Source organism: Hesperophylax consimilis, chromosome 14 (assembly GCF_061612785.1).
Source record: "Hesperophylax consimilis isolate HC1 chromosome 14, BYU_Hcon_1.0, whole genome shotgun sequence".
Classification (NCBI taxonomy): domain Eukaryota; kingdom Metazoa; phylum Arthropoda; class Insecta; order Trichoptera; family Limnephilidae; genus Hesperophylax; species Hesperophylax consimilis.
Window position 1 is genome coordinate 37188023 of NC_142849.1, and position 27810 is coordinate 37215832.

A 27810-nucleotide genomic window follows, 5' to 3' on the forward strand; every position below is an offset into this window, starting at 1 on the left:
CAAAATGAAATCAAAATTTTTTGGCCTCGGCAATTTGTTCATCAAAGATGAAGTGGAAGATAAACGTGAGTGCTTGTTTTCATTGTTAAGTTTAAGAAAATATGTATGATATATAAGTTCGTCAAATCATTTTGCAATCCTTTTCACTTTTATTTATATTTCGAGAAATAATTAATGTTAACCCCATAGACTAATATTAGACTGGACACGGCATATCCATTGAAAAATAACCACAACACAATTTTGGTTTGGTTCACGTGCACATTTATGAAAAGGCCCACGCATCACAATGAGAAATTGGCACTGTGCATTGCGTTTTGCCTTTTGTTGGTCTAGAGCAGGGGTCTCCAAACTTTTCAGCCGGAGGGCCACATTGACTACTCCAGTGAGTTCAGAGGGCCAAAACCGTTTTAATTTCTAGACACCCATATTTTCTGTCCTAGGGGGGGGGGGTAGACAATAGAATTTTCAGGGATGAAAATATAGCTTTAGATAACGTAGCTTTGAAGATAATTTTTGATACTCGTTTCTCAGACCTTGATATCATTGCGAATGAAATAAAGATTTTTCAAAAAAATCCTCTCGATATATTCGCGCGATACTTGTGGACGCAATGTATTGGTGCCAAGTACCTCGCCAACGAGCATATTTATTTATTCGCACGAAAAAATTCGCGGAGTTTTCGCCCCTTCTGAGCAAGGTCTTAGCCATTAGCTGTCGCGGGTCCTTGATGACACTGGTCATAACATGTCGCGGGCCGGATGGAAGACACTGGCTGCCCAACCTTTTTAACAGTTGGGCGAAATTGACGATTTTAAATCACTGGCGGGCCACTGAATACCTGACGGTTCCTATTTCCATGGGGGGCGGGGGTTGTTAGAGAATTTCTATAGAAACATAATTCCCCACAAAAAAAATTCAAAATGAGTGCTCCCCACATAAATTTTTCGAATTCCATGGGGGGGGGGGGGGGGTGGCTACAAGATTCAATTTCGGACGCAAAAAGTATTACATCAAAAACCGGTGTATTTTTGTTTAAAAAGTAAGTTCAACAGGTTAGATTTTTTCATCGCTGATTCTCGTTCTGAATAGCCTAAATAGCGATAAATCGCCTTCGTTGGCAACACTGGTGACCGCGCGCACTTTTCCAAATTGGCGGATTGGCGGGTTTTTTGAAAATGGTTCACGCGGGCCACTTATAATTCGTTCGCGGGCCACATTGTGGCCCGCGGGCCTGGGGTTGGGCAGCCTTGGTCTAGAGTTTACTTATTTTGCTTCCCAGCTATGGCTGGGCAAGTTCATTTTTTCAATCACAATAATAACCCAGTTTTAAATATTTTAGATTGTACCTATCGCGGACTTTATTTTAGAAAATGTAATCAGCTATCTGATCTGAAAAAAATACAAGTAACTTACAGATAGCTTGAAGGCAGCGCATTAACTCATGTCAGAAATTAATAGAATTGCACGAGTAAATTTTCTGACGTCATCTTTCAAACACTCCTAATCATGACGTCATGCAGTGTGTGATACACTTTTAACGAATATATATAAACAAAACGACATGGCACGAGCCTGGCACATGATAATTATTGATGTGTTTGTTAAAATCAAGCGATTTACTTGATACGCGCAAGAAACTTCAGAAGTATGGGTTATTTATTTGGGCTTGTCTCTAATTCAGGGTTGTATTAAGTCCACAATTATTTGCGTATTAAATTATATGAAAAAATCGCGTCCTTGAGTAATTTATTTTGTGTGTACTATGTTAATTACATTTTTATTTTTATTGAAAAAATTTAAATTACAAAGTATACATATATATTACACATACCTTGTTTATTATATACTGAGCAATTTTTTAAATTACCTTAATCAGTGCAACAACTATTAGCGACAATTGATGTTGTATTATAACAAAAATGTGTTGTTTTTTGTCATATTTATTTATATAATTGCTGTAGAGGTGATGAAGGTGGTGGAAGATATGTTACATGAAAAGGAACGTTCATGTAGGCTTAAATTGTTAGGTATAGTGTGGCGTCGAGAATAATCCATTGAATAATTAATAATAAACCGCTCGACCTACTTAGGTACGTACTCGCACTCGAAATCAAAACAGAGCAACCTACGTACTTCAAGCACCTTCTTGTCTATCGACGACAATAACATCGCAAGTCCGTCTTTCACATTACGAGAACTCGACAGAAGGTTCGAGTCTACCGCCTAGGCATAATTGCCGCGCTGTCGAAGGTTCCTGAAACATACAGTCTGTGCGAGTGCCTAGGATTTATTTTCCATCCACCTACCTACTGCTGCCGTCGGCCGTGTAGTATAAATATGCCCGACGCAGCGAGTCAGTCAGTCAGTCATCAATCTGCCGCCAACGATTTACTATTCTCACGAGTGACGGTGCGCCCCCGCGCCCCTCCGCGAAGGACATATACCTGGCTTCGCCCGTACCATCATGGACTCTATCGGGACATCATCTTAGCGCCTTGTCCAGATCGCCGTCCCTGGCAAGCGCTACTCGGATTACAAGCGCCCTGGTTCCAGCGTCTCTGACCAGCGCTTCTTCCACGTCACCATGACCACCACGAGGACACGCAGCATCCTCACTGGTCCACGCCGCTCCCGTTCAACTGCCTACAAGGTCCGCCGCACCTTCGGCCTTCCGTCAGCACTGGAGTATTGATTCCCCAGATCGCCAGTGCCTGACAGTCATCGAGTCCCGGTCACCAGCGCCCGGCGTCGACTCACTGACCCGCGCTTGACCAGCACATCACCGCAGCAACCGGAGTATTTAACATCTGTCCTACATCATCTCCTCGTCACGGCAACTGACTCAATAAACACAGTGACCTTCACCACACGCTTTTTATTTCGTGCCTTCATCATTGATCCCAAAATAGGAATAAAATATTTTCTATATACATTCCGATAATTATTCTTAAAATATCTTATTTTCGCTTAGGTTTCCCCACAAACCGAGAAAAAACTGAGAAATGGATATAAGCAATCCGGATTCAATTATGTGAAAATAACTGGGTAATATTTACTATATATTGTAGAGTTACAAATACGGAAAAAATGAGTATTTGCTAATTCATTTAAAAAAAAAACGGATTGCAGGCCCTTAACGAATGAATGAACAGCTTTCTGGTTGAACTTTTAGTAAATTTCGAATACATTAATTATCGCGATGTCGGAACAGAGTTTTACACTTTAAAAAATGGATTGCAGGCCCTTAACGAATGAATAAACAGGTTTCCATTTAGTAAATTACTAATACATTAATTATCACGATGTCGGAACACGTTGACCGTGCCATCATCAGGAAACCATGTGTGCTCAAATCATTTTCATCCCAAACGTTTAGACTGCAATTTCCTTCACGTCCTTTATAATCTCTGAGCATGCTGTGTGGAGGGGAGGATTTAATATACCTACAAATTAGGTATCGTTGCTTAATCTGAGAAAGGTTATTTTAATTACTTGTTGTTATTGTCTAGCTTTGATTAAGCACCATCTATAATTTCACATAAATGGTACTACAAAAATAAACCGAATAGGCAGTTCTCTGAAATCGTATGACATTACAGCAGTTAATATAAGAAATAAATGTCGGTCCTACACGATCGGCATGCATTTGGCAAGGTTGTTGGTGCAGTTGACTCCAGTCCCTGGGAAGGAAGGTACAATCATATTTTTTTCCGTAGATATGTAAAATTGTGCCTATATTCGAAAAAAGGAGACAAACGTTATGGTTCAATATGTAGTGTACAGAATCCAAAAAGTAAAAATAAAAATCACTTTGTGTTATTTATTAGTCCTTTACCTGATTCAGACCTGGTTTAACAAAAAAAATGGTTTGGTGACGGCTTTGTATTCAAATTACAACAACACCTCGGTAACAAAATGAATGCTGTTCCTTGGTTTCGCTTACGAGTTTGAACGCTTGTACAAGGAGTTAAAACAGAGTTGGGTTGTTAAGTTCATCTCCATATTTGTGACGTACGCTATGTGGTATCATTTTTTAAATGAATTTAACTAGACAGGGCTAATCTAGTATAATACATCAATGGTTAACCCACAATATTAATGGTCCATATTTTATAATTTAAAATACAAATAAATAAAATAGCTCACATCTGTACCAGTTATTTGAAAATATTCATATTATTGTAGAAAGCAATCACTTTTTTTTTTCTTCCATTATTTCTGACTTTCACCCTTCAAGGGTGTTCTTGGCCATCATTTAAAATTATTGAGAAATGAAAGGTGAATTTAAATATTAATTTTATTTAAATAGGCAAATTTCAAAATTGGAGTCGAGTTCAGACTTAGAAGAGATGAGATGTTGAATGGAGGGGAGGCAATTTTAGATAAAGCTTGATAGAAGAGAGGATATTTGTTTAGAGAGGGACAACCAAAAAATATGTGATCTAAAGTTCCCACTTCTAGACCACAGAATGTATAATCTGGGGAGTCAAGGACGTGAATTTTAAAAAGGTGGGAAGGAACGGAACAATGTCCGATCCTCATTCGAATGAGTGAAGAAATTTCTTTTTTGGAAAAATGAGGGAATTGCTGAAACCACGGTTTTGATGGAATAGTCCTTTGTATTGAGGCATAGCAGGCTCCCTTGGATTGACTAGCAATGTGCCAATACTCCGACCAAACATTGCGGGATCTATCTTTGATGATGGAAAAAATGTCAGATAGGGGAATGTGGTTGACGAGGGTAACAACAGGGTTGGACGCTCCTTGTTTTGCCAAGGCATCCGCAATATCATTACCCATGATACCAACATGTCCAGGAATCCAAATCAGAGTTACAGTTTTACCATAGCTTTGAATGGAGGCTATCATCTCTCGAATAAGGCATACAAAATGATCATCAGGATGAAGAAGAGGACTGGATTTAAGTTTTTGGAGGGAACTGAGAGAGTCAGAGAGAACGAGGGAATGTTCAAAATTATTTTTTATTATATATTTCAGAGATTCTATTATTGCAATGCACTCGGCTGAAAATATTGAAAATTGATTTGAAATTGAATGAAATATTCTGTCATTAGAATTATTGTGGTAAACGTTAATACCTATACCACAGTTAGGAGATTCGGGAGATTTGGATCCATCAGTAAATAAAAGAGAAAAGTTGGGCCATTTAGATGAAATAATGTAATTGAACATATTATTGACAGTTCGGGCCGGGAGATTGGAATGACTTTTAAGGATTTCGATCCCTTCAAATATTGTTGGGGATAGGGTGACGTGACTATATTTTAATTTGTATAGGGGAAGTAGATCATTTTGGATGATGTGAAGCTCTGAGAGAGACTTAAAATTTTTACAGATGTCAGGAAGAGGTTTAGTTGAAGCTCTGATTGTAGATGAATGGGTTGAGTCAATGAACAACGAGACGCTGGGGATAACCTGATGACATTTAGAGTTTAAACATTTAAGAACAAATTTGTCAGCAAATAGTTGACGCCTTAAATAAAGAGGAGGATCAGAACATTCTACTTGAAGGGAATTGATGGGTGACGATTGCATCGCTCCAGTTATAATTCGCAAAGATATAGATTGAATTTTGTCTAATTTATCAAGTACATTTTTTGAGGCAGTACTAAAAAGTGGGCAGGCATAATCGAGATGGCTTCGAATAAGTGCGTTGTAAAGCAACTTAATGCAAGTAGGGTGAGCTCCCCACCAAACGCCAGATAATGATCTGATGATATTTAAATTTTTTTCGCATTTAGTAACTAAATTATTAATATGGGAAGACCATTTAAGTTTCCTATCAAATGTTACTCCCAAAAATTTTACTTCAGAAGCGTTGGGGATTGGAGAATTTTTAAATAAAATTTGAACGGGGGGGTTTTTATGGCGGTTTGAGAAGGTGACACACTGAGTCTTTTGGATTGAAAGTTCAAAACCATTTAAGGTGAGCCATGTGCAAAGGGCATTCATGGCTTCGTTAAGATATTTGACGGCGAGAGGGATGATTTTGGATGATAAGAAGAAAGCTATGTCATCTGCGAACTCAATAACTTTTACTTGTGGGGGAATAGTGACATGCATATCGTATGTGTATATATTATACAGTAAGGGGGACAATACATCGCCTTGTGGTAAGCCCTTCCAAATAGACCTACTTTGAGGAGAAATATCTGGAAGTTCAATGAAATTTTTTCTATCTAGAAATAGATTAATAATAGATTGGACAAACATGGGGGGAAGGCCAAGGCCTAGAAGTTTTTTTTTCAGGATTGGGATGGAAACATTGTCAAAGGCGCCTTCTATATCTATAAAGACGGCAAGACAAACTTCCTGTTTAGAAATTGATAAATTAATATCAGTGCTGATGGCATGGTTATCTTGAGTGGATTTTTTTTCCTCAGACAGATCGGTCGAGATACCTCTGACCAGGCCCATGCGAGTGACATTGAAAGTAGGGATATATGCCTTGAACTTTGAATTAGATGAAATGAAAATATTTTTGATGAAACTGTTAGCAGCTGACCCTGAGAGGAATTCGACGGAGATTCGGAAGCGACCCTCGGCTTTTACACCTCCAGGCTTGATTGAAAGATTCTTGCTATTTGATAGGAATTTGCCAAATTCAAGAGGGTGAATAGTTTTTCCTTGCTCAGTTTTTTGGGCGTATACTATGAATGGGCCACGGGAATGAGGAGAATAAAAGTTTGTTGGAGGAAGTTGAGAAAGTGCTGGTGGGGACTGTGAAGTCGAAGGCGAGTCAAGTTTTATTGGGGAAGAAGGAGTAAATTTCCTTTTTTTGGTAGAAGTCAAAATGACAGAATCACTGTCAGAAATTTCTCCATTTTCCCCGTCTGGGGGGTCCGGAGAGGGATCTGGGGGCTTTTTAGGGGGTCCAGGAGGGAAATCTTCCTCCATTATTCACAACAGTAAACAACTACAATAATAGTATGGAAAATGACAGAAGTAAAAAAAGTTTATAAATATCTGGAAATCAGCAGCGAAAAGTGACTCCTGGAAGATCAGAAGGGAGAAGAAACCTCAAGGCACAACACACTACACTTTTTTTTGCCAGAAAGCAAAAAAAAATGGTAAAAAATTAATTTTAGATAGAGCAAAACAAAACAACTGATGACAGCCAAATGTTATTGTTGCAATCTGTCAATATGTCCACATTAAATTAATAAAAATCACCAAACAAAAAACGGTGAACTGAGTTTAAGGTGCACAATTTTTCTAAATTGGAGACCGCGCGTCAAACCAGCGATGTTTTATCTCGGGAAGTGAAGCAATCACTTTGTGAATTGTCATATTTAATAAAAATAAAACACTTATTTTGTGCAGAACCACGAGATTTAAATTAATTTATTTAACGACCGATTTCGCTTAGTAATAAACTACCGACTAATACAAAGTATTCATTTGTACCCCGATGTTGCGTGAGCAAAGCGAAACCGGTCGGTAAATAAAATAATTTAAAACTCGTGGTTTAACAAAATAAGTGTTTTATTTTATTAAAAATATTCAGTTTGGTTGAGTATGAAGCGATGCTACTAGAATAATCGGGAACGTTCGCCCATGCAAAACGCATCGTAGCTAGAACTCTCTAGATACGATGCTTGCATTCGGCGCAGGCACCTACGAGTACAAGTCTGAATATTCTCGTCGCGCCGGGTGGCTATAAAAGCGGGCGCATCACGACGTGGTCAGTCAGTCATTAATTAGCAGTTTTACAAGTGACCAACCTGCGAACCCTGCGACTGCTTGCTGAGGCGGCCGGCTACTTGGCCGGTCTCCCAGCGTCGCGTCGCGCCCCACCACTACTACTTCTCTGCGCCGCTACAGGCTGTGGACCTATTCACTTTATAGGAGAGGCAACGGATCATCATGGACTCCTCGGGATTACATCAGCATCCTGGACCCGGATATCATCCCTGGCCTGCGCTCCACACGCGCCTAGACCCTGCGATACCTTCTTCGCCGGTCTGCGGCTCAGCCCCGCGACATCGTCACTGGCCTGCATCTCCCGCACATCTGCCGACCAGGTTCATCACACCTTCGGCTACCCTATTTCACACTGGAGTACCCGGAAGACATCTCCACGCCACGCCATCCCCAATTCTGAACGAATCCACGAATCCCGTCTCCACCAATGCGGTGTCGACCCACTGACTTTACCGCCTCGACCACTCCACTGCCATCATCGCCGCTTAGACCTGAATCATCGTCAACGGCTCGGAGTCATCTCACAACTGCACTACTGACTCACTCATATAAACGCTGTGACATAACACCTTACTCTTTCATTGTACTCTACCAAATCTGTATCACAATTATACTATGTATGAGAAATGTCGCGCAGCCAGCGCACAGCGCACAGCGCACAGAGCACAGCGCACAGCTCTTGCACAGCTTTCATTTTGTGAAGGAAAATAATGAGTTAAAATGGGTGGCTCCATTCCACAGAAAAAGGTTTGAGAGAGCAGTAGATAGTATCTGCATATTACGTAATATCACCCTCGGTATTACCCTTGACAGATTCACACCTTACAGAATTGAAAAATTCCTTGAACAGTCAGTTACATCCCTACCATTTTCTTCCCCATCTCTCTTTTTTCAGTTTCACCATAGACATATTAATTCCTATGTCTTTTTCACAGTATACTCCAAGTGGGGATGGAATCTTCTTACTTTCTCCGCTCAGTTTGGTACACTTGTGCGGTATGCGCATAATAAAGGGGCGGTGTGTCCATGTCTATGTCCATGTAGGATGTAGGCATTAAAGCACTGTTTGTTTTGGTAGTGCTGCTTGTTTTATGCATGCATTATATGATGAAAATACATAAAAACGTACATAAACTTTGTTCAGTTTTATTACTACCATAACATCTTCAGAGATTTAATAACATGGAGATATAGTAATGTTTAATGACGAAGCTACATTTGTATGCTGTAAAAACCTTAAAGTGTTTGTCCTCCCTTTCTGTTACGTGTGTCATGTATAAAAAAAAATAGAGGATAGAACGAATCTAAAAGGACCTCGTTGAAGTGAAGAGAAGACATTTTCAAAATAGGTTACAAAATAGCTAATTTTTTTATATCATTTTATATCTTTCAGCTTTGCCAGAGGGGCCGGTGGATTTTGAAGACGCCATCGCGGCCACAAAGTTTGGTAAATTCAACATCATGCTGGTGGGGTTCGCCTGCCTCAGCGCACACGCCTTCATATTCGACACCACCGTCCCCTCCTACATCATCCCCAGCGCAGAGTGTGATCTGCAAATCAGTCTTCTGGACAAAGGAATTCTCAATGGCATATCCCATGCAGGTTCAAATATAACTAAATACTATGTCCTTGTGGTGTATCTTTCTCACAATTGAAGTTAATGAATCTTTTCTAATCCGGACAATCAATAATGTTCCTAACTATAATATAGTATACGGAATGATTATTTGTATTCTATATTATTTGAAATTAAATTTCTCAGTTTTCATCTTGGCAAGTCAAGGTATATCCAGTGATTTTTCACAAGTAACTACATATTTAACAACTACGTAGTTATGGGGATAAGTCAAAGAGAGTCATTCAGATGAATGAATATTCTCAAATGAACTCGCATAGTTCTGTCGTTCCCAATAAATGTTAGACTTTGTTATAGAGGTTTTATCATCGGCAGTTCCGGCTCAGTGCCAATCCCCTATTCATGTGTTATTTTAATGGTAACAAAACTCCTGTTCGTTACAGCAATAAACTTTATTCACAATTGTTTTATACATAACATACTTATTTGGTACACATACTTACATCATTTTAGAGTCAACCTAAAACAGACTTTATAAATGTTTTTGTTTTTGTATAAGTATTTTTGGATAAGACATGCTTACTTTTCTTTTGTTTATTTAAGGCTTCTCACTGTAAGTACATAAATTACATAACAATCAACCTCACTAGGACTAAGTCTGTGTCAAGGTTAACAATTTATGAATTTTAGTGAAGCGATCACTACATACATGCACAAAATATTACGAAATATATTAATTTGGTAGTGACAATTATAATATTTAATTATTTTATGCGATGTAGAATCACCTCCTTTCGGAAAATACTGCTACTTTCCTAAGGATACGATGTAGAATCATCTCTTTTCGGAAAATACTGCTAATTTCTTTAGGATACAATGTAGAATCATCTCCTTTCGGAAAGTACTGCTAATTTCTTTAGGATACGATGTAGAATCATCTACTTTCGGAAAGTACTGCTAATTTCCTCAGGATACGATGTAGATTCAACTCCTTTCCGAATGATGGTGTACAATTGAACCCCTTTTAAGACCGTTGTGTTGCCGTTTAAAGCAATTGAAGCTCCCTTCTTTAATACTTGTCAGGCGTTACGTTGGACATTAAACTAAACCTTTTGTTCTTTGATTTCAGGAATGATTTGCAGTGCTCCGATAGTGGGGTACCTGGCAGACACGATAGGGAGACAGAAAATTCTGTTTTGGGGACTCTTCATGAACGCCATTTGCAATATCTCTGCTACATTTAGTCACTCCTTTATGCTCACACTTCTTTTTAAATTTACTGCTGGATTTTTGTAAGTAATTTTACAAACATTTAACACAACTTTGTAAAATTTATTGCAATGACTTCAATGAAAATAATGAATAAACACATACATGAGACAAGTTTAACAAGCACAAATTATTTTTAAATAATACTTTGATAATACATATATATATATATATATATATATATGTTCTATTTCTTGTATTATATATATATATATATATATATATATATATATATATATATATATATATAATACAAGAAATAGAACATAACGCATTTTAATAGTTATTTTGTTAAAATTATAATTAATTATTCTCTTGGCAGCCATTGTTATTGTACGAGACAGTATACCGTCCGTAGAATAACTGTAGATACGAAGGTAGCTGGGTACACTTGTCAGCGTTTTCAGTCTTGGTAGATGTTGCAGAGGTTTGTGGTGGAGTTTAAAGCCACGATCAGAGAGGAATTTATTTCCAGATCTGAGCTGACGAAAAGAATTTATTACTGGCAAAAAATGAATTTAATACTGAATAAAAAACACTTGAAAATATTTCTTGAGACTTTGGAGACTTGGAGATGGTTTTTCAGGAGAGAGGATTCCCTTTCAGAGGTAGTTGTTGAACTGACTTTGTATGGAATTCGATTCTCTATTTATAGAACGTTTTCAAATCGAGCCCTCTCGGAGGAGTTCTATCCTCTTTCGTGAGGAGTAAAATGGTTAGGTATTTTTCCTCTCTGCAATTATCTTGTTGAGAGGAAAGTTATATTTTAATATGATACCTTTAACCAAGTCAGTTCAATCTACCAAAACCATCTCCCCCAGTCTCGTTTATTTATTTTATAATAAATTATACAAATTTTCATATTGGGTTTGAAGTTAAATATCTTTGGTTTGAACATTTCCCAAAGAGTAACAAACATATTTAGGTTTAATTTTTTATGTCATTATATTAGCATATAATCATTTCTTGATGTTGATATTTATTCCGTGGTTGAATCTTCTATCATTTTCCTGTAAATTGAGTTTGATGTTATCACAAATAGTCGCATTGAATTTCGTTATCATTGTTTGATAAGAATCTCAATGGGATATGCTGTGCTGTGATTGTTCGAAAGTTCGGCGGCCATCATGGAATTCCATCCGGGTAGTATGGAGGGGGGTCCACGTAAATACTGGGTCGCTTCCTTAGCGGGGGTCATTTCGTGGGTTGGTGGCTCCGAGTGAGGTTGTGGATGGTTATTTTTAGATGTGTTTCAGGTTCTGCTATTATATTGCTATGTAATTATCTTGATTAATCACATATAGTACATCATTTGATTGAGTAATTATGATGTAAAGATTTCCAAATGTGTCGGCGACACGGTATCAAGCGGTTTCGGGGTTTGAGTGTTCTTGTGATTTTTGCGTAAATATGAATTCTCTTGAAAAATTCTGGAGGTCTGGATACGTATGATACAGTTATTTATGTGTGAGTTTTAAGGATAATTTCTTTTCTTTCCTTATTTAACCCAAACTATGAACCTAAGAACCAAAGCACCCAAAATGGCTTCTTTGCTTGTGTTTAACTTGCCGTCGTATCACGAGAAAAGGCGATGGCAAAATAACGAAAACATTGCAAGATATCATAAAGATCATGAAGGAAACCGATCCAGACCAACTTCCTACGTTTGTCGCCCGTGATCTCAACAAGTTACCACCAGTTACTTTTGACCACGTCGACGTTACAAGACTTCTTAAAGATTTAATATTACTGAAAACCGAAATTGCCGCAAAGGCAACAATATTAGATATGAATGCCTTGAAGCAGGAACTTAGTCAAATCAAAGAAACCGTCAGCCATATCACACATGAACGCTCAAATTCTAATGCACAACCAAAAATTGTGAGTCTTTCCATAAACTCTCTTGACATTTCAAACGAAAACAATGCAAATCACGAGAATACGCAAATATTGTCGCAACCTACAGCCGCTCACGACGGCAAATCTAAACGAAATGCTCGTACTTATGCTAGTGTTAGTGAGAAAGCCCGAAGAGAGCCGGAAAAAACCGAAGCAGCCCGAAGCAGTTCACTGTCAAACGCGTCAAACGTAAACAATGGTTTTACGGTTGTTATGAATAAACATCGCAAGAAGCGATTCTTAAATAATCGTGGAACAGGAAGTAATGAAGGAAATTTAAAAATAGCAAACCTTTCAATAGGGCTATATGTATCTCGTTTCGCACTTGAAACAAACACAGAAGATGTAAAATTATTTTGCGAAAATAAAGGTTTAAAAGTAATTATTGTTGAAATCCTAAAACCTTTCAAAGAAACTCCATTCAGGACATTTAAAATCATGATCCAGCAAAGCGACATTAAAACTGTGATGAATCATGATTTCTGGCCCCAAGGCATCGTATTTAGAAGATACAGAGAAGCTATCGAGCGAACCACGAAAGGAACAAAACAAAATGAATAAGTTAAACATCACTTCGATCAATTGCCGATCTGTAAAAAGAGTAGAAAAATTTATTTCTGATCTGTGTATTACAAACGATATCATTCTGTTGCAAGAGACATGGCTTATACCAACTGATTTAGATTTTCTTAGCGAAATTCACCCTGAATTCATGAGCTATGGTACCTCAGCGGTAGACGTCTCTAATGGCCCACTACGAGGACGACCATATGGCGGACTAGCTATACTATGGAGGAAATCATTCAAGGCAGTGACAATCGACTGTGAAACTCCCAGGATAATAGCGATTGATATCACACTCAACACTGGAACATTACTTGTCATGAGTGTATACATGCCAGTGGACAACACTGATAATTTACCGGAATATTTATCCTGTCTATCAAAAATGCACACGATAATTGAGGAAAGAGACAACCCTAATTGTATTATTCTGGGAGACTTTAATGCCGACATGAATTCGCCATTTGGACGTGAGCTTAAATCATTCTGCTCCGAATATAACCTACAAATTGCGGATGTTGACATACTCCCGCTCGACTCCTACACATACGTAAGCGATGCACATAATACCACGAAGTGGCTCGACCACTGTCTAGTGACTCAGGCAGTCCTCAATACAATAGAAAATATGTATATTGACTACAAGTTCGACTGGTCTGATCATAGACCAATGCACACCACTCTAAGAACTAATGGGTTACCCACATATACCGCAAGTCACACAGAAGTAGAGGATCCGTGTCGATGGCGGCCCAAAAGTCATGTAGAAGTGCAGTCCTACTCCAGGTATGCCCAATTTGCAATAGGTCAACTTCAGATAATTTATGGAACCAACACAGAAACTTATGACAGCACCTCGATGAATGTAGCCCAAATCGATGACCTATACAAAAACATTGTACAAGCATTGAGTAACTCAGCTATATCTGCGTTTAACACAGGGAGAAGGCCAAAAAATGGGAGAAAATGGAAGGCTACAGCGGGTTGGAATGAGCAGGTTGCCTTATATTATGAAGCGTCTAGAAATGCACACATAAATTGGCTGCAGAATGGACGACCTACTGAAGGTCCCATCATGGAAGCTAGAAAAGAAACCAGATTGCTTTTTAAGAAAAAATATAAGAATTGTCAAAGAAGCTTTGAGCAGAACAAAATGGACAAAATAGCGAACAGCTTTGAATGCAAGAATTTTTCATCTTTCTGGAATAAAACCAATGCCGTATTGAAAGCGAAATACACCGCACCGAGCCAGATTGATGGAAAATCTGTAAATAAAGATATTGCTGAAGTTTTCAGAAATACATTCTGCTCCGCACCAGATCAACCGCAAATAATGGTTAAAGAGATTGAGACAAAAACGCATCAACCAGAACAACAGCCGTCCATCGTCATATTACCTGAGATGATCCAGCGAGCAATACGCAACATGGCAGGAGGTAAATCTGCAGGTCACGATGGACTAGTGATAGAACATGTAAAGCATGCGGGGGAGTATTTAACAATACTGCTTGCCTCTCTCTTCACTGCCATGATTGGCCTCGGACACATTCCGAAAGAGCTGTCCAAAACAATAATAATACCGATCCCAAAAAGCCGCCAGTTGAACTTGACATCATCTGTTAATTACAGACCCATATCTCTTGCCACAATAATTGCAAGAATCTTCGAAAAGGTCATCTTAAATTTAACGGAAGACAAGCTCAATACAGAGGACTCTCAAATGGGCTTCAAAGCTGGATGCTCTACTGATACGGCCATATATAGCATGAAACAAACAATCGAATACTATAAAGCCAGAAAAACAACGGTGTACGCATGCTTCCTAGACTTAAGCAAAGCCTTTGACAGGGTTTGTCATAATGCGTTGTGGAAAAAACTGACCGAACGACAAGTTCCACCACAAATTGTTAATATATTGAGAACATGGTACAACCAACAGGAAAACTTTGTCAGATGGAATGAAAGCCTATCAGAAGCAGCCAAATTAAAGTGCGGCGTTAGACAAGGAGGCTCAATGTCCCCAGTGCTTTTCAACGTGTATATGGATGAACTTAGTAAAACACTAAATACGACAAGAATCGGATGCCATATTGCCGGGGTATGTATGAACAATATTAGCTATGCAGACGACATGGTCATACTAGCTCCATCGATAAGAGCGATGAGAAAACTTCTGGCAATATGCGAAGCTTACGTTGACAGTCATGGGCTGATGTACAATGCTAAAAAGTCATCCCTGCTGATATTTAAAGCAAATACTGGTCCCACTGTCATTCCACCCATACGTCTCGGCGGGGCCAACCTGACAATTTGCAGCGAAATCAAATATTTGGGGCATGTCATCACCGATGACCTAAATGATAAAAAAGACATAGAACGTCAAAGAAGAGTACTGAGTGTGAGAGCTAACATGCTTGCCAGGAGATTCAACAAATGCAGTCCTCCGGTGAAGAAGCAACTTTTCCAAACATATTGTATGAGCTTCTACACTAGCGAGCTATGGACGACATACACACAAGGCCTCATGAACACACTCCGAGTACAGTACAACCACGCATACAGAGCCCTATTTGGCCTCCCCTGGCGATGCAGCGCTTCACAGATGTTCACCGAAGGAAGGGTGCATGGGTTCGCTGCTTTGATGCGCCACAGAATAGCCGGGACGAGTCAGCGCTACCAGAGATCGGACAACACTCTTGTCCAGGCCGTTGCCCAGTGGCAGGGAGCGCCTCTACACCGGAGATAGAGAATTTCACTCAAGCCACCATAAAGTCCTAATGTGCACATCAATGTATTGATTTTTTATTTATTATTTTTATTTATATCTTTATTCATTTTATTTTTATGTATTAACTTAAATGTAAACTTTTATGGCAGGCAGAGCATTGCACACACCGCTCTGTCCAGCTGAAATAAACATTATTATTATTATTATTATATTATTATTAACTGTTGGTGTGAAAATTATCGCCATCCGCCATCTGATTTTATTTTCGTCACAACTTACTAGCTTTTGGCAAGATTATATTTTTGTAAATTGTCCCGACTTACCAGATAATGTGTGTCCACTCGAGTTGGGAATTGATGCTAAATTAGATGATGGAGCATTCGGTGTTGGATTCGGCCACGTTCATTCAAAAAAGCATTCCTCTAAATATTAATATGGAAACGTTTAACTACTTACAGTGGTTTAAAGCCAAATAATCACCTATATATAGAGCCAAATAATCGTTTATCTCATATTTGTACGTTTTATAAAAAAAATAAAAAAAAAAGAATTTCGAAGCAAATTCGAAAAAAAAATCTACTACCTAAATTTAGGCAGCCATCGCTGAAAGCTCTTGGGGTATTTTATTTAGTCATTGGCTCAAAGCCTAAATATGGGTAGCCATCGGGATGAGCAGAAAAGAGCAGAATTTTGCAGATATAGCATACATATAGCAGAGCAGTCATTTTGTGGTTTGAAATATAGCCGCAAAAAGTGTTACTGTAAGGGCTTATGTTTACACAGCCAGGCTCCGCTACATTTCAGCCGGCAGGAGGAATTGTGCCAGCCCCCCGTACAGGCGCTCACGCCGGCGCCGCCAACTGCTTTTCTCAAGACACCCGCCCTATGCGAGTGAAAAGGAACCATGGTCAAAAGTCAAAGGTCAGTGACTACATCTGCATAAAGTTGCGTACTGGAAAAATCATAATTCTTACGGGCACAAATGCAAGACTTGGGTTCGAACTTAAGAAGCCATTTTTTCAGGATCTATGGCGCCAAATGGGCTGAATTTTCGGAATAGTCATAAGAATCATGCTCTTAAGCGAAATCAGAACAAAAACCTAAATAAAGTGGCATTTCTGGAAAAATAATTATTCTTACGGTCACTAATGTAAGACTTGGGTTCGAACTTTAAAAGCCATTTTTTCAGTCTCTATGGCGCCAAAGGGGCTTAATTTTCGGAATGGTGATAAGAATCATGATCTTAAGCGACATCAGAACAAAAACCAAAATAAAATGGCATTTCTGGAAAAATCATTATTCTTACGGGCAATGTAAGACTTGGGTTCGAACTTTAAAAGCCATTTATTCAGGCTCTATGGCGCCAAAGGGGTTTAATTTTTGGAATGGTGATAAGAATCATTGTCTTAAGCGAAATCAGAACAAAAACCTAAATAAAGTGGCATTTCTGGAAAAATCATTATTCTTACGGTCACTAATGTAAGACTTGGGTTCGAACTTAAAAAGCCATTTTTTCAGTCTCTATGCCGGCAATCGGGTTGATTTTTCGGAATTATCATAGAAATCATGTTTCTTATCGAATTCAGAACTAAATTTTAAATAAAGTTAATATTTTGTAAAAATCGGTATTCTAATTGGTACAAATGAAGGACTTGGGTTCGAACTTTAAATGCCATTTTTCAGGATCTATGTCGCCAAACGGGCTAAATGTTCTGAATCGTCATAAGAATCATATTTTTAAGCGAAATCATAAAACGAACCTCAATAAAGTGCTATTTCTGGAAAAATCATCATTCTTACGGGCACTAACGCAAGATTTATAAGCAATAATTATTAGCCTGAAACAATCATCCACATTGAAAAGTCTCCTGATAAAAGATACATGACGCCCACGGGACCGGTCGACAGCTCTGACCACTGAGCTATGGCGGCTTATCTCTTATCCGCGAAATAATTCAATACAATTGATGTAATACAATACAATACAACAGTGTTTCATTCAACAATTACTGCTTGTTACATTTTTTCACCTGAAACAACCAACTTTATTTTATATGAGAAAGGCATTGTAAGCGCTAACTCTCTCACTAGATGGCGTCGAGACAAATTGTCTACATTTTTTGGTGAAGATACTAGAACTTGACAAATATTAATTATTATTTTTTTGGTAAACTAATGTTTAAGACAAGATTTTTTATGCATAGCACAAAGGGTAACAATTATTTTATAAGCAATAATTATTGGCCTGAAACACTCATCCATATTGAAAAATCTCCTGATAAAAATAAATAAAATCAAACTTTCTTTCCAAAAAAATTTATAGTAAAAAAATATTTATTTATAGTAAAAAAATATATAGTAAAAAAAATATATATATATATATATATTTATATATAGTTAACATTTAAGAATCTAAGTAAGAATCGTGGCTCCCTTATCAGGCACAAGAGCTCCTCTTTTCTGATAAGGTGTACATGACCAATTATGAACCTAAATATTATATTTTGCAAAATATGTATGTATTAATGTAACCCATATGATCTATATTAAAATAATAAAAAAAGGATACATCACGCCAACGGGGTCCCGTTGTGCTATGCATAAAAAATCTTGTCTTAAACATTAGTTTACCAAAAAAATAATAACTAATGCAAGACTTGGGTTCGAACTTTAAATGCCATTTATTCAGGCTCTATGGCGCCAAACGGGCTTAATTTTCAAAATCGTCATAAGAATCATGCTCTCAAGCGAAATCAGAACAAAAACCTAAATAATGTGGCATTTCTGGAAAAATCTTTATTCTTACGGACTTGGGTTCGAACTTCAAATGCCATTTTTTCAGGCTCTATGGCGCCAAAGGGGCTGAATTTTCGGAATCGTCATAAGAATAATGCTCTCTATAGCAAATCCACAATTGTTCTCCACTGGCTGCAATCCAGTTCACAGTTCTTCCCGTCCAGCTCCACCGTATGTCTTCCTCTGGGATAAAACTGTTTTAAATGTTGTAAATGAATAAATGTTTTAATTTCAGTGCGGGTGGAATCAAAGCAGTGCTGATATCGTTGATAGCGGAATTCCACTCAGCCAGGATTCGCCCCTCGCTGGTGATGCTGACAGGACTGTGGTTCTCCCTCGCCATGCTTATGGTTCCTCTGATGGCACTACTGTTTCTCGTTGATCCTTTTAACACCACTTTTGGAGAGAATTATGGTAATATGCATTTGTTTGATTATATGTGCATAATTTCATATTTTTGGGAAACAACAGTGATATTTTGAATACTCAAGAAATTAAACCATTTAAAGTTTCATGTTAAGTATTATGCTTAAATAGAATTCAATGTTCAAATTTCAAAATAATCTAAATTAAAATTTAAAAAAAATCCAAATACAAACTATCAAAATCTTATGGTGATTTATTTTTGGGGTATTATGCCGTGTTGCGATACCTCCTTCTGTAGCCAACGTTTCGGACAGCACTTCAGTGTTCAGTTTTTTTATAAATTTCCTTGATTATTATTTTTCATGAAGTGGTGAATTATTTAAATTTACTGAATTTAAAGTTAATTTTGCCTCATCATCAGCATCAGCGCACCAGCAGCCAACCGCACTCTGCTTGTGTTGGGTTGTGATTCGTAACGATGTTTTGTACCAAAAAGGCTGTGTTGTCGGCGTGCAGAGCTTTGTAGGAATGGTTGTTGTCGTTCAAAGGTATGTGTAGATATTAAACAACGTTGGGGATAACATAGAGTCCTGTGGCACACCTGCTGTCCAAAAAGTTGTGGAGGAAAGTACGCCATTGATTCGAACGTGGAAAGTACGGTGGGGAAGGAATGAATTTAGATTTTAATATGCAGATGATCTCCAATTCCATGCCGGTTTCGCGGAATTTTAACACAAAGCCGTTAGTCCAGACTTTATCGAAGGCTTTTGCAATATCAAGGAATATTCCCAAGGAAGATGCCTTTCTCAAAACCTCCGAGGATAAACTCTGAGAGTTGAGAAGGTGCAGAGCTGAATGTCTGAATTTGAAGCCATGCTGCTCATCGTGGAGAGTTGAGACTAATTCAATATGGGTTGTAAGCTTTGTGCGAAGTATGTTTTCGAAGATCTTGCCAACGTTTTAGATTCTTCTCTAATGGGTGGAATTATGGGACGGTGATTTGAACAAAATTTTTGTGTCTTTACCCGTTTTGAGATTAGTATGATGATGTCTCCAGAGTTTTGGAAAGTAGAACAGTCTGAAAGCAGAATTAATTAATTTAACTATAGTTAAAATGCTATCTGGGGGAGGGCTTTGAATGCGAAGATAGGGGCTCCATATGGACCGGGACCTTTTTGTTGCTCTTATATTTGAAGGCTTCACGAACTTTATCTGGGTAATAATAAATAAAACACTTTGTCTCTAAAATGTTGCTAACTTGGCAGTTTTTTACGTTTTTGATGTTGGAGGGATCGGCATTTTAGAAGTTGTGACTGAATAGGATTTCAAGACTGTTGGCAAATGTCTCTACTATGTCTTGGTGATCGTGGACGAGGTCGTGTTCGACTTGAATAGTGTGGTTTGGAGTGGCTTTAGAGTTTATAGCGATATAGCCGTTAGAGGTTTTCAGTTCGGAAATCTTTTTTTCCCAGCTGGTGGAATTGGAATAAGCACGTAGTTTAGAGAGTATCTCTTGTTGAAAGATGATTCATCTCTCTTTTGTCGTTGGAATCACAACACTTTTGCCAGCCATGTCGGATGAAGTTTTTGCTTTTAATCAATGTTTGAATATCGTAAGGTAGATCACCAGAGGGATGGGTCTTGAGGCAACGTTTAGGAGGATTCCATTATAATTTGTAACTCTACTATTCCAGTCGGGGTGTTTAGAGTTTAATTCCCCCGCTAGAATGGTTGGTGTGTGGCCGTCGGGGATTTGATCAAAATCTCTGTTTTAGATTTTCAAGGTTGATCGGTTTTAGATCGAGCATAACCTCAACAGACTTGATTTTTTGGTAAAAATTGTGATGGATGCAGAACGATTCCATCGGAACGCTATTGAACTGTACGAAGAACAACTTACAATTAACTACGTTCTTAACACTTTCCGGCAGGAAATATACACTTAACTCGGGAAAAAATGCGCCAAAACCTTCTATCAAAAAGGTTACTACCATGCTAGGGGAAATATGCGCCTCTACTCCATTTATTTATTTATTCTTGGCTAATTTATATATGTGGGACATCATCTCAGGGACGCTTTACAGTTGATGCAGGTATTACAAAAAATATAAATATTACAAAGAGAAGTGAAGTGAAGTTAATTAAAATGAAGTACAAGAACAAGTGACACGAAGATAGGAGATATAGTAAACATTTCTGGTATCTCAGATATCTCAAAGCCAAAATTCGTCTGTGGGCTCCGAACCTAGGCACTCACGCAGACTTATTCACCCTTAAGATAATATTACGTGCATCACAATAAACGTTTTGTTGACTTGTTTTTGCATTTCAAAAATTATTTAGTGTTTAGTAGCACAAATAATGTATTAGTCAATGTAGGGTCGGTCCTATGCGAGCGCAATTTGGAGCAGTCTGCTCCGGTCGCCGAATTGCCAAGGTGCCAAAGCGCTGATAATACCTAACACCTAACAGTTCTAGCGCGTCGCCCTTGATATTATTTTTCATAATGGAGTTACACAAAAACACAAATCATCCGAATATTATTGATTACAGCTTATAATTACAACCTAGACCCTAGGCGTCTCACTAGTTTTGACAAAGGATGCCAAAATCTAACTCACGCGAGGCGAGTCGCTAGAGTAGTACAGCCTTACTAACACTCTTCGGGTGGGAAGCATAGTTCTACCTTTTACGCCGGTCCCACTTGACTTTAACTTCAGTTTATCAGTAGTATTACAAAGGTAGGCTTTAATTTCGGACGATAATTTTATAGCTGTTTCAAACTAAATCCATTTTCTCAAACGGTACCCTTGTTTTCGCCCGCATGAAATGTTTTTATATATTTTACTATTATTTTAAAATTTCATAAACATATAATTTTGTAATTCTTTTAAAATGACGTGACTTTGAAATAGCTTTAATGTTGAACTCCTAATGATTTTAACTACAAACCGCCACTGCTTTACCATAAATTAATTTGTCAATATAATTACCTTTTTAATGTGTCAGCTACTATGTTCTCCAAATAGATTTATGTGTGTGAGGTGTTGATTTGAAAAAGTCAAATAGAAAAAAAAAATGTGAGTAAAAACTGTGATGTGACCAGATTTATTACTGTTTAATTTGAACAAATTAAACGTTTTTTAAAAAATTTACGTAATAGATATTTTTGTTTGCAGAATTCCACTCTTGGCAGATATTCTGGGGAGTGATGAGTGTTCCCGCTACACTGGGCGCCATATTGGCCTTTTTCATCCCGGAGAGTCCTCGCTTCCTCATCTCTAGGAACCGCACAGCCGAGGCGCTCACTGTGCTAAGGAAGGTCTACTCCATCAACACGGGACTACCCCCGGACACTTACCCGGTAAATACAACCAAATACTTGTACCAACACCACACACTTCCAATTCCTATATCTACATATGTAGTTAAACATGTTGATTCAATAAACTTAATAGTATTATTGTTTAGGTGAAAGAACTAAAACTAATCCATAACCCCGAAAAAGACGCCAAGTCCCCCCTGGAGGAGAGTGAGTCCAAGGGAGAGGTGATCCAGGAGATGGGAGGGGTGAGGGAGGAGAGCACGTGGAAAGCCATCAAGGGGGGCCTCAGGCAGCTGCGACCTCTTCTGAGGCCCCCTCACCTGTCCAATGTGCTCATCATGTTCATGGTGCATTTCAGCGGAGTTACTGGGTAAATTTATTGAACATCCTAAATGAACCTAAATGAACATCTTACATCATAAATTTATCGATCCTCTTAGGACCCTTGGATGCAGTTTTTACTAATCTTTAGTGGGTTTTTTATTCTTTTACAGTGTATTTGTAGCACTTAACACAAATTGATCTTCCATTTGTCCTCCAAACACGGTTGCTTCTATCAAAAACATAAATTACTTAGCGAAAAATCAATTTATTCCCCCCGGAATAATGTTTTAAATATATGTATTTTCACTTTCTCACACACCTCGTCTATAGATTTGTAACTCCTTCTGTTGATATGATAAGAAACATCCTACAGTAATAAATTAGCTGTTGACAAAAAAATACGAGCGTGTCACTTCATATTAATACAACCCCCTGATTTTAGAAATGACCTACCAAAAAACTTGCATACCAACTAATGTATCAACAAACCTTTTCAGTTGTAATTCTCTGAGACTTTGGCTGCCACAACTTTTTAAGATGATGTCAGATTTTGAGGCAGCGGGAACTGACGGCACCTTGTGCGAAATGATCTCCTTTGGGAACCAGACCATCGCACAGAGACCATGGCCAGAAAATGGCATCTGTGAACCTGTTAGTAACAACGAATAATTATTTAATGTGCTAACCACCATTTATGTTTGCTATTTGATTCGGATTGAATCTTCGATAACAAAAAATAAAGATAGATGTCTCTCCTGGAAAATAATTGGTTTATAAAAAGACAGTACGGAAACCGGGTTCGATGGCACAATAGTAAAGCATCCGCTGGTAAGCGGAATCCATGTTTCATTCTTGGTCGCACCTATGCCTTTTTTTCTGGTGACATGACAAATGTCTAAGGGGGTGACAGATATAAGTTCAAAGCGTTTTATAAACGTTACTCCACATTGCTGGCCATCATCATTACCGGTCACATCCAAAAAGATAAGGTGTTATAAGCGTTGGCGTTGCGACGATATGCGCTGTGATCTGCTAGCCAGGTGATATTTGAAAATTACATGAGAACAATTTACGGAGCGTCCTAATTACGTAACTATCATCTGTCAAAGTGACAGATTCCGTGCAAAGAAATGATATTCCGCGTCAGTCCCCCAATTGAGGAGGATTAAAGCGCAGTGTGTCACCCAAACATATAATACGTATACCACTTCCAAACTATGCGCTCATAATACAGCGTAACGTAGCTAAGGCTTACTTTGCTTTCAACATCATTACAGTACTACGTCCCAAGATTGAATTTAAAATATTTTCTAATGGGCTCGTCCATATGAGGTCTCCACTAGCAATCTAATTACGCTACTAATTCCCGAGCAATTATTCCATTTTCCAATTTTCCCTGAAGGTATTTTTTTGCGAAAAAGTTTTTTTTAATTAATTTCCATACTTCACATAGCAAAATTAAAAGGATAAATGTTTATATAATAATTTGCCCATCCAATTTCCGACCCCTTTTCTGCCCTATTTTTATTTTAAAAACTATTTATATTGCAGGTATATCTACTAGTAAGTTGAGAAGTACTTAAACATTGGTGGGAAGGCCGGTGCATTTTATTTTGCCCTTTTGCTAATGTGGGGCGGCTCAGCGCAATGTGCAGACCTCATATGGCCTATTGGCCCAATTTCTCAATCCTCAAGCCTTTGCATCATTCTCCAATCTTCTTCATCCACCGTCAGTTTACCTTTCCCCCAGTTTGCAACTGGAGGAAACGGGAGGCTTTTTGACTTCCACTTGGTAATGATTTTCAGCTTTGTTGTGAGTTATTGATAAAGCTTTTGATGCAATTATAGATCCATGTGAAGCCGGACACCTACATCAACTCCGTGATAGTGGCCAGCGTGCAGGTGGCTCTGTGTGCAGTTGCCAGTATCTTCATCAACACTATCGGAAAAAGAAGGCTGCTAGGTTGGTACACTTTTGTACATTTTGATTAAATTCTTAAGTGCTTAATATTATTTCAAAAAATTGAGAACCCTTTTTTCCAAAATATAATGCATAAATATTTAACTCCTTGAATATCTGCTTCTTTACAAATGTTAAATGATTGAGTCTGTTCTACCGGTATTTTAATGAAGCCCGCTCTAAGGAACTAGCAGAAATGATCAACTTGTAACTCAACGGACACGAGAGGAGTACCCATTCCCAGTTAGTATTAGCTTCAAGAGAACGGGTCATTTCTTCGACTAGTTTTTGTGTAAGTCCGCTCAAATGTGAAACAAGCTACCGGCATCTGATTTTCCTCCTTCATATAATCCAGGCCTCTTCAAAACCCACATTAATAAATCCCTTCTTTCAGCCCCTCACTTAATCCGCATCACAGTGCTGCCCAACAGGGTGGCGACATAGTTTCCCTGCCTTGTGTGACTTTCTTCTAAGATTTTATCTTGTGGTTGAAACATGTTCCATATTCAAAGTATAAACAAAAGAAAAGTATTTGTTTTGACAAATTAATTATTATATCGGTGAATGAGAGGCAGAAGGCAGAGGGCAGAGGGCAGAGGGCAGAGGGCAGAGGGCAGAGGGGTTAGGAAAGATTTGAGATTAGTCATAATATGTTATGAAAATGTTGTTTCTACTTCCATCTTCTATAGTATCCGCCCTGATGTGTGGAGGCATCTGCACCATAAGTCTGTACTGGTGTACCAGCACGGTACAGGCCACTGCGCTCGCCTCAGTAACGGTGGCCTTCACAGCAATCTGCATGAATGCCATCCTCAGTATCGCCGTGGATCTGTTTCCAACTGCACTCAGGTACATAATAACTATTTCTTAAACAATAAAACCTACAAACAAGGTTCGCGCATTAAAGTTTTAAAGCTAAAGATGATCCTAATTTGCAACCAATATAAGACTTTAAAACTCTAACGAGAGGATTTTATCGCACAATTTCTATTGACACTGAACAAAAATCGTCTTATTTTCTCCAAGTCAAGGATTTCCAACCTTCTTGAGGTTGTGAGCAAATTTGCGATCAACTTCTAACAAGAATTTCATGAGAATTTTTGTTGTTGTTCATTTGATTCTTCAAAGCGTTGACTATTAAACCGCTTTATTAACATATAAGTACGAATATTGCAGCACTAGGGTATTATTTTTTCGTAGATGGTTTTTTTTAAACCAAAATCGAAATTATTGGAATTCATTTAATTTTACTACACGATCGATCAGTTTTTATTTTATTTCAAAACTATCAGAAGTCCCCGGCATTGCCCGGGCTTTGCGCAGTGTTTTTCGAAATCTAATTTAGACACTGACCTTACTCTTGTTTTGAAGGTCAAGTGTGCTAAACATCATCAAATTTGAAATAAAACTGTAGATTTGTATAAAAATCAAATAAACGCCGCTCGCCCGTTGTCCACTACAGACTCTCTTTTGATAATATAGAGGAATCACTAATATTACTATTCACCTAAACCTGAATTAGCTTTATTTTAAACCAATGTAGTTGTTGTTAGTTTTATTAATAAAATTTTGTTCCAGAATATTCATTTAAACTTTTAGAAAAAGTCAATAGGTGTCCCATATAAATAAAAATCGGATGTGTTTATCCAAGACACTATCTAGGTTACAAACCAATTCATTAGAAATTTGTAATCATTTACAAAGGTAGCTTCAAAAATATTGTAAAATTAGTTGCAAGATGATATTGTTAATTCTGAATTTGAAATATGACGTAATAACAGGGTCCCAATGGTTGAGTGGTTAAGACGCTGTTCCGGTAAGACAAGATATCCTGAGTTCGATTTTGGCTTGTCACGTTACATATTTAGATATTCTCCTCTATTCTGCTGGTAAATGTTATGTGTATTTTACAGAGCCATGGCAGTATCGCTCATCATGATGTTGGGAAGAACTGGCTCTATAACGGGAAGTGTAGCGTTCCCGGCCCTCCTGGCTACTGGATGTCTGACTCCGTTCCTTACACTGGGCCTCGTCCTCATTGGTAACTTTTCGTACCTACTTATATTTCCAATATGAGTTTTCTCGACACAGAGTTTACTTTTGAACAGATCATATAGTTAATATATTTTATAGTTTAACATATAGTAGGTTGACAACAATTATATTCTTCTGTAAACTAAAATACAAGGTACCTGTGCTGGCTTATCAGACACAAGCATAGGGTAACCATACTAACAATTACAAGATGGATAATATATTATGATGAGTAATAAATTATAAGAAAAAAATAAATTAATATATAGATATCCGGAGAATTCACCGATAGTAATTAGTTATCTTTTCTTTAGTTTATTTATAATTATTGTTTTATTTCCGAAGTGCAAATTATTGAATTAAATTTAAAATTATTATGCAAATAATTTAATTAAATATAAAATGGCGTTTATTAATAATTTTAAGCATGTTACCAGTTTTAAAAGTTAGTGGTTAGTAAAGTAGTACATTTTTCCAGTAAACAATATGACGAAAAACAACACGTTTAATTACCTTCATAAATATTTTATTTTACTGATTTCCATTATTGGTGCATTTAATTATTTTTATTAAAAAACACCTCATCTTGTTTTATTTGTCAACACTGGACATTATATTGTTACTCTTCATCTTTTGAAATTAGAAATTGAAAAGGTCTTTAGAGATAAAATGAAGGTGGCATTATGTAGTTGTAACAATAATAACTGTTTAGATCTATTGGAATGGATAGTGTGGAGGCTTTTATCCCTTTCCTTGCGGGAATAAGGTGGACATAAATATGACGCGATTGTGAAGGGTAGATGGTAAGTCGGGGATGGATAAGGAGGTCGAGTGAAACAAACACTTGCCTCAGGCTTTGTCAAGTCAGAATAACAGAAGGGTATGTATGAGACGATGTATGAATGTGAATGTGTGCCAAGACTGAGTAGTTTGACAGTCCATCCTCTTTACCTACTCTGCGGGAAAACCCTGTTGGTCAGTTAGTTAGCTAATTCTGCCTTCACCGAGGCTTAGGCCTTGACAGCCATTTCCCCTTATGTGCCCGTAGCTTTATGAACTTTCAAATTAGGTAATATTCTTGAAAGTATTTTTATTTGAATGTTATATTTTTACTTATTTACCCTTTTTTACAGGTGGAGGACTCATTGCTTTGCTTATACCAGCTCCAACTAAACATGCGACTTGACATTCTTATATAAATCAGTTGAGTAATAGTATGTGGTTTGGTAAATACCAAATA

At 37.8% G+C, this 27810-nt stretch overlaps 1 protein-coding gene across 1 annotated transcript; it reads left to right on the forward strand.

Moving 5' to 3' along the window:
- On the forward strand, positions 1-27756 carry LOC149418254 (synaptic vesicle glycoprotein 2B-like). The gene is made up of 11 exons (XM_089639393.1): positions 1-65; positions 9122-9331; positions 10435-10597; positions 18797-18975; positions 22107-22291; positions 22399-22622; positions 23074-23227; positions 24425-24539; positions 25226-25385; positions 26450-26577; positions 27704-27756. Exons 1-11 carry the CDS (start codon positions 5-7, stop codon positions 27754-27756), a joined length of 1632 nt encoding a protein of 543 aa, XP_089495519.1. The 5' UTR covers positions 1-4.
- Positions 27757-27810: the final 54 nt, after the last annotated feature.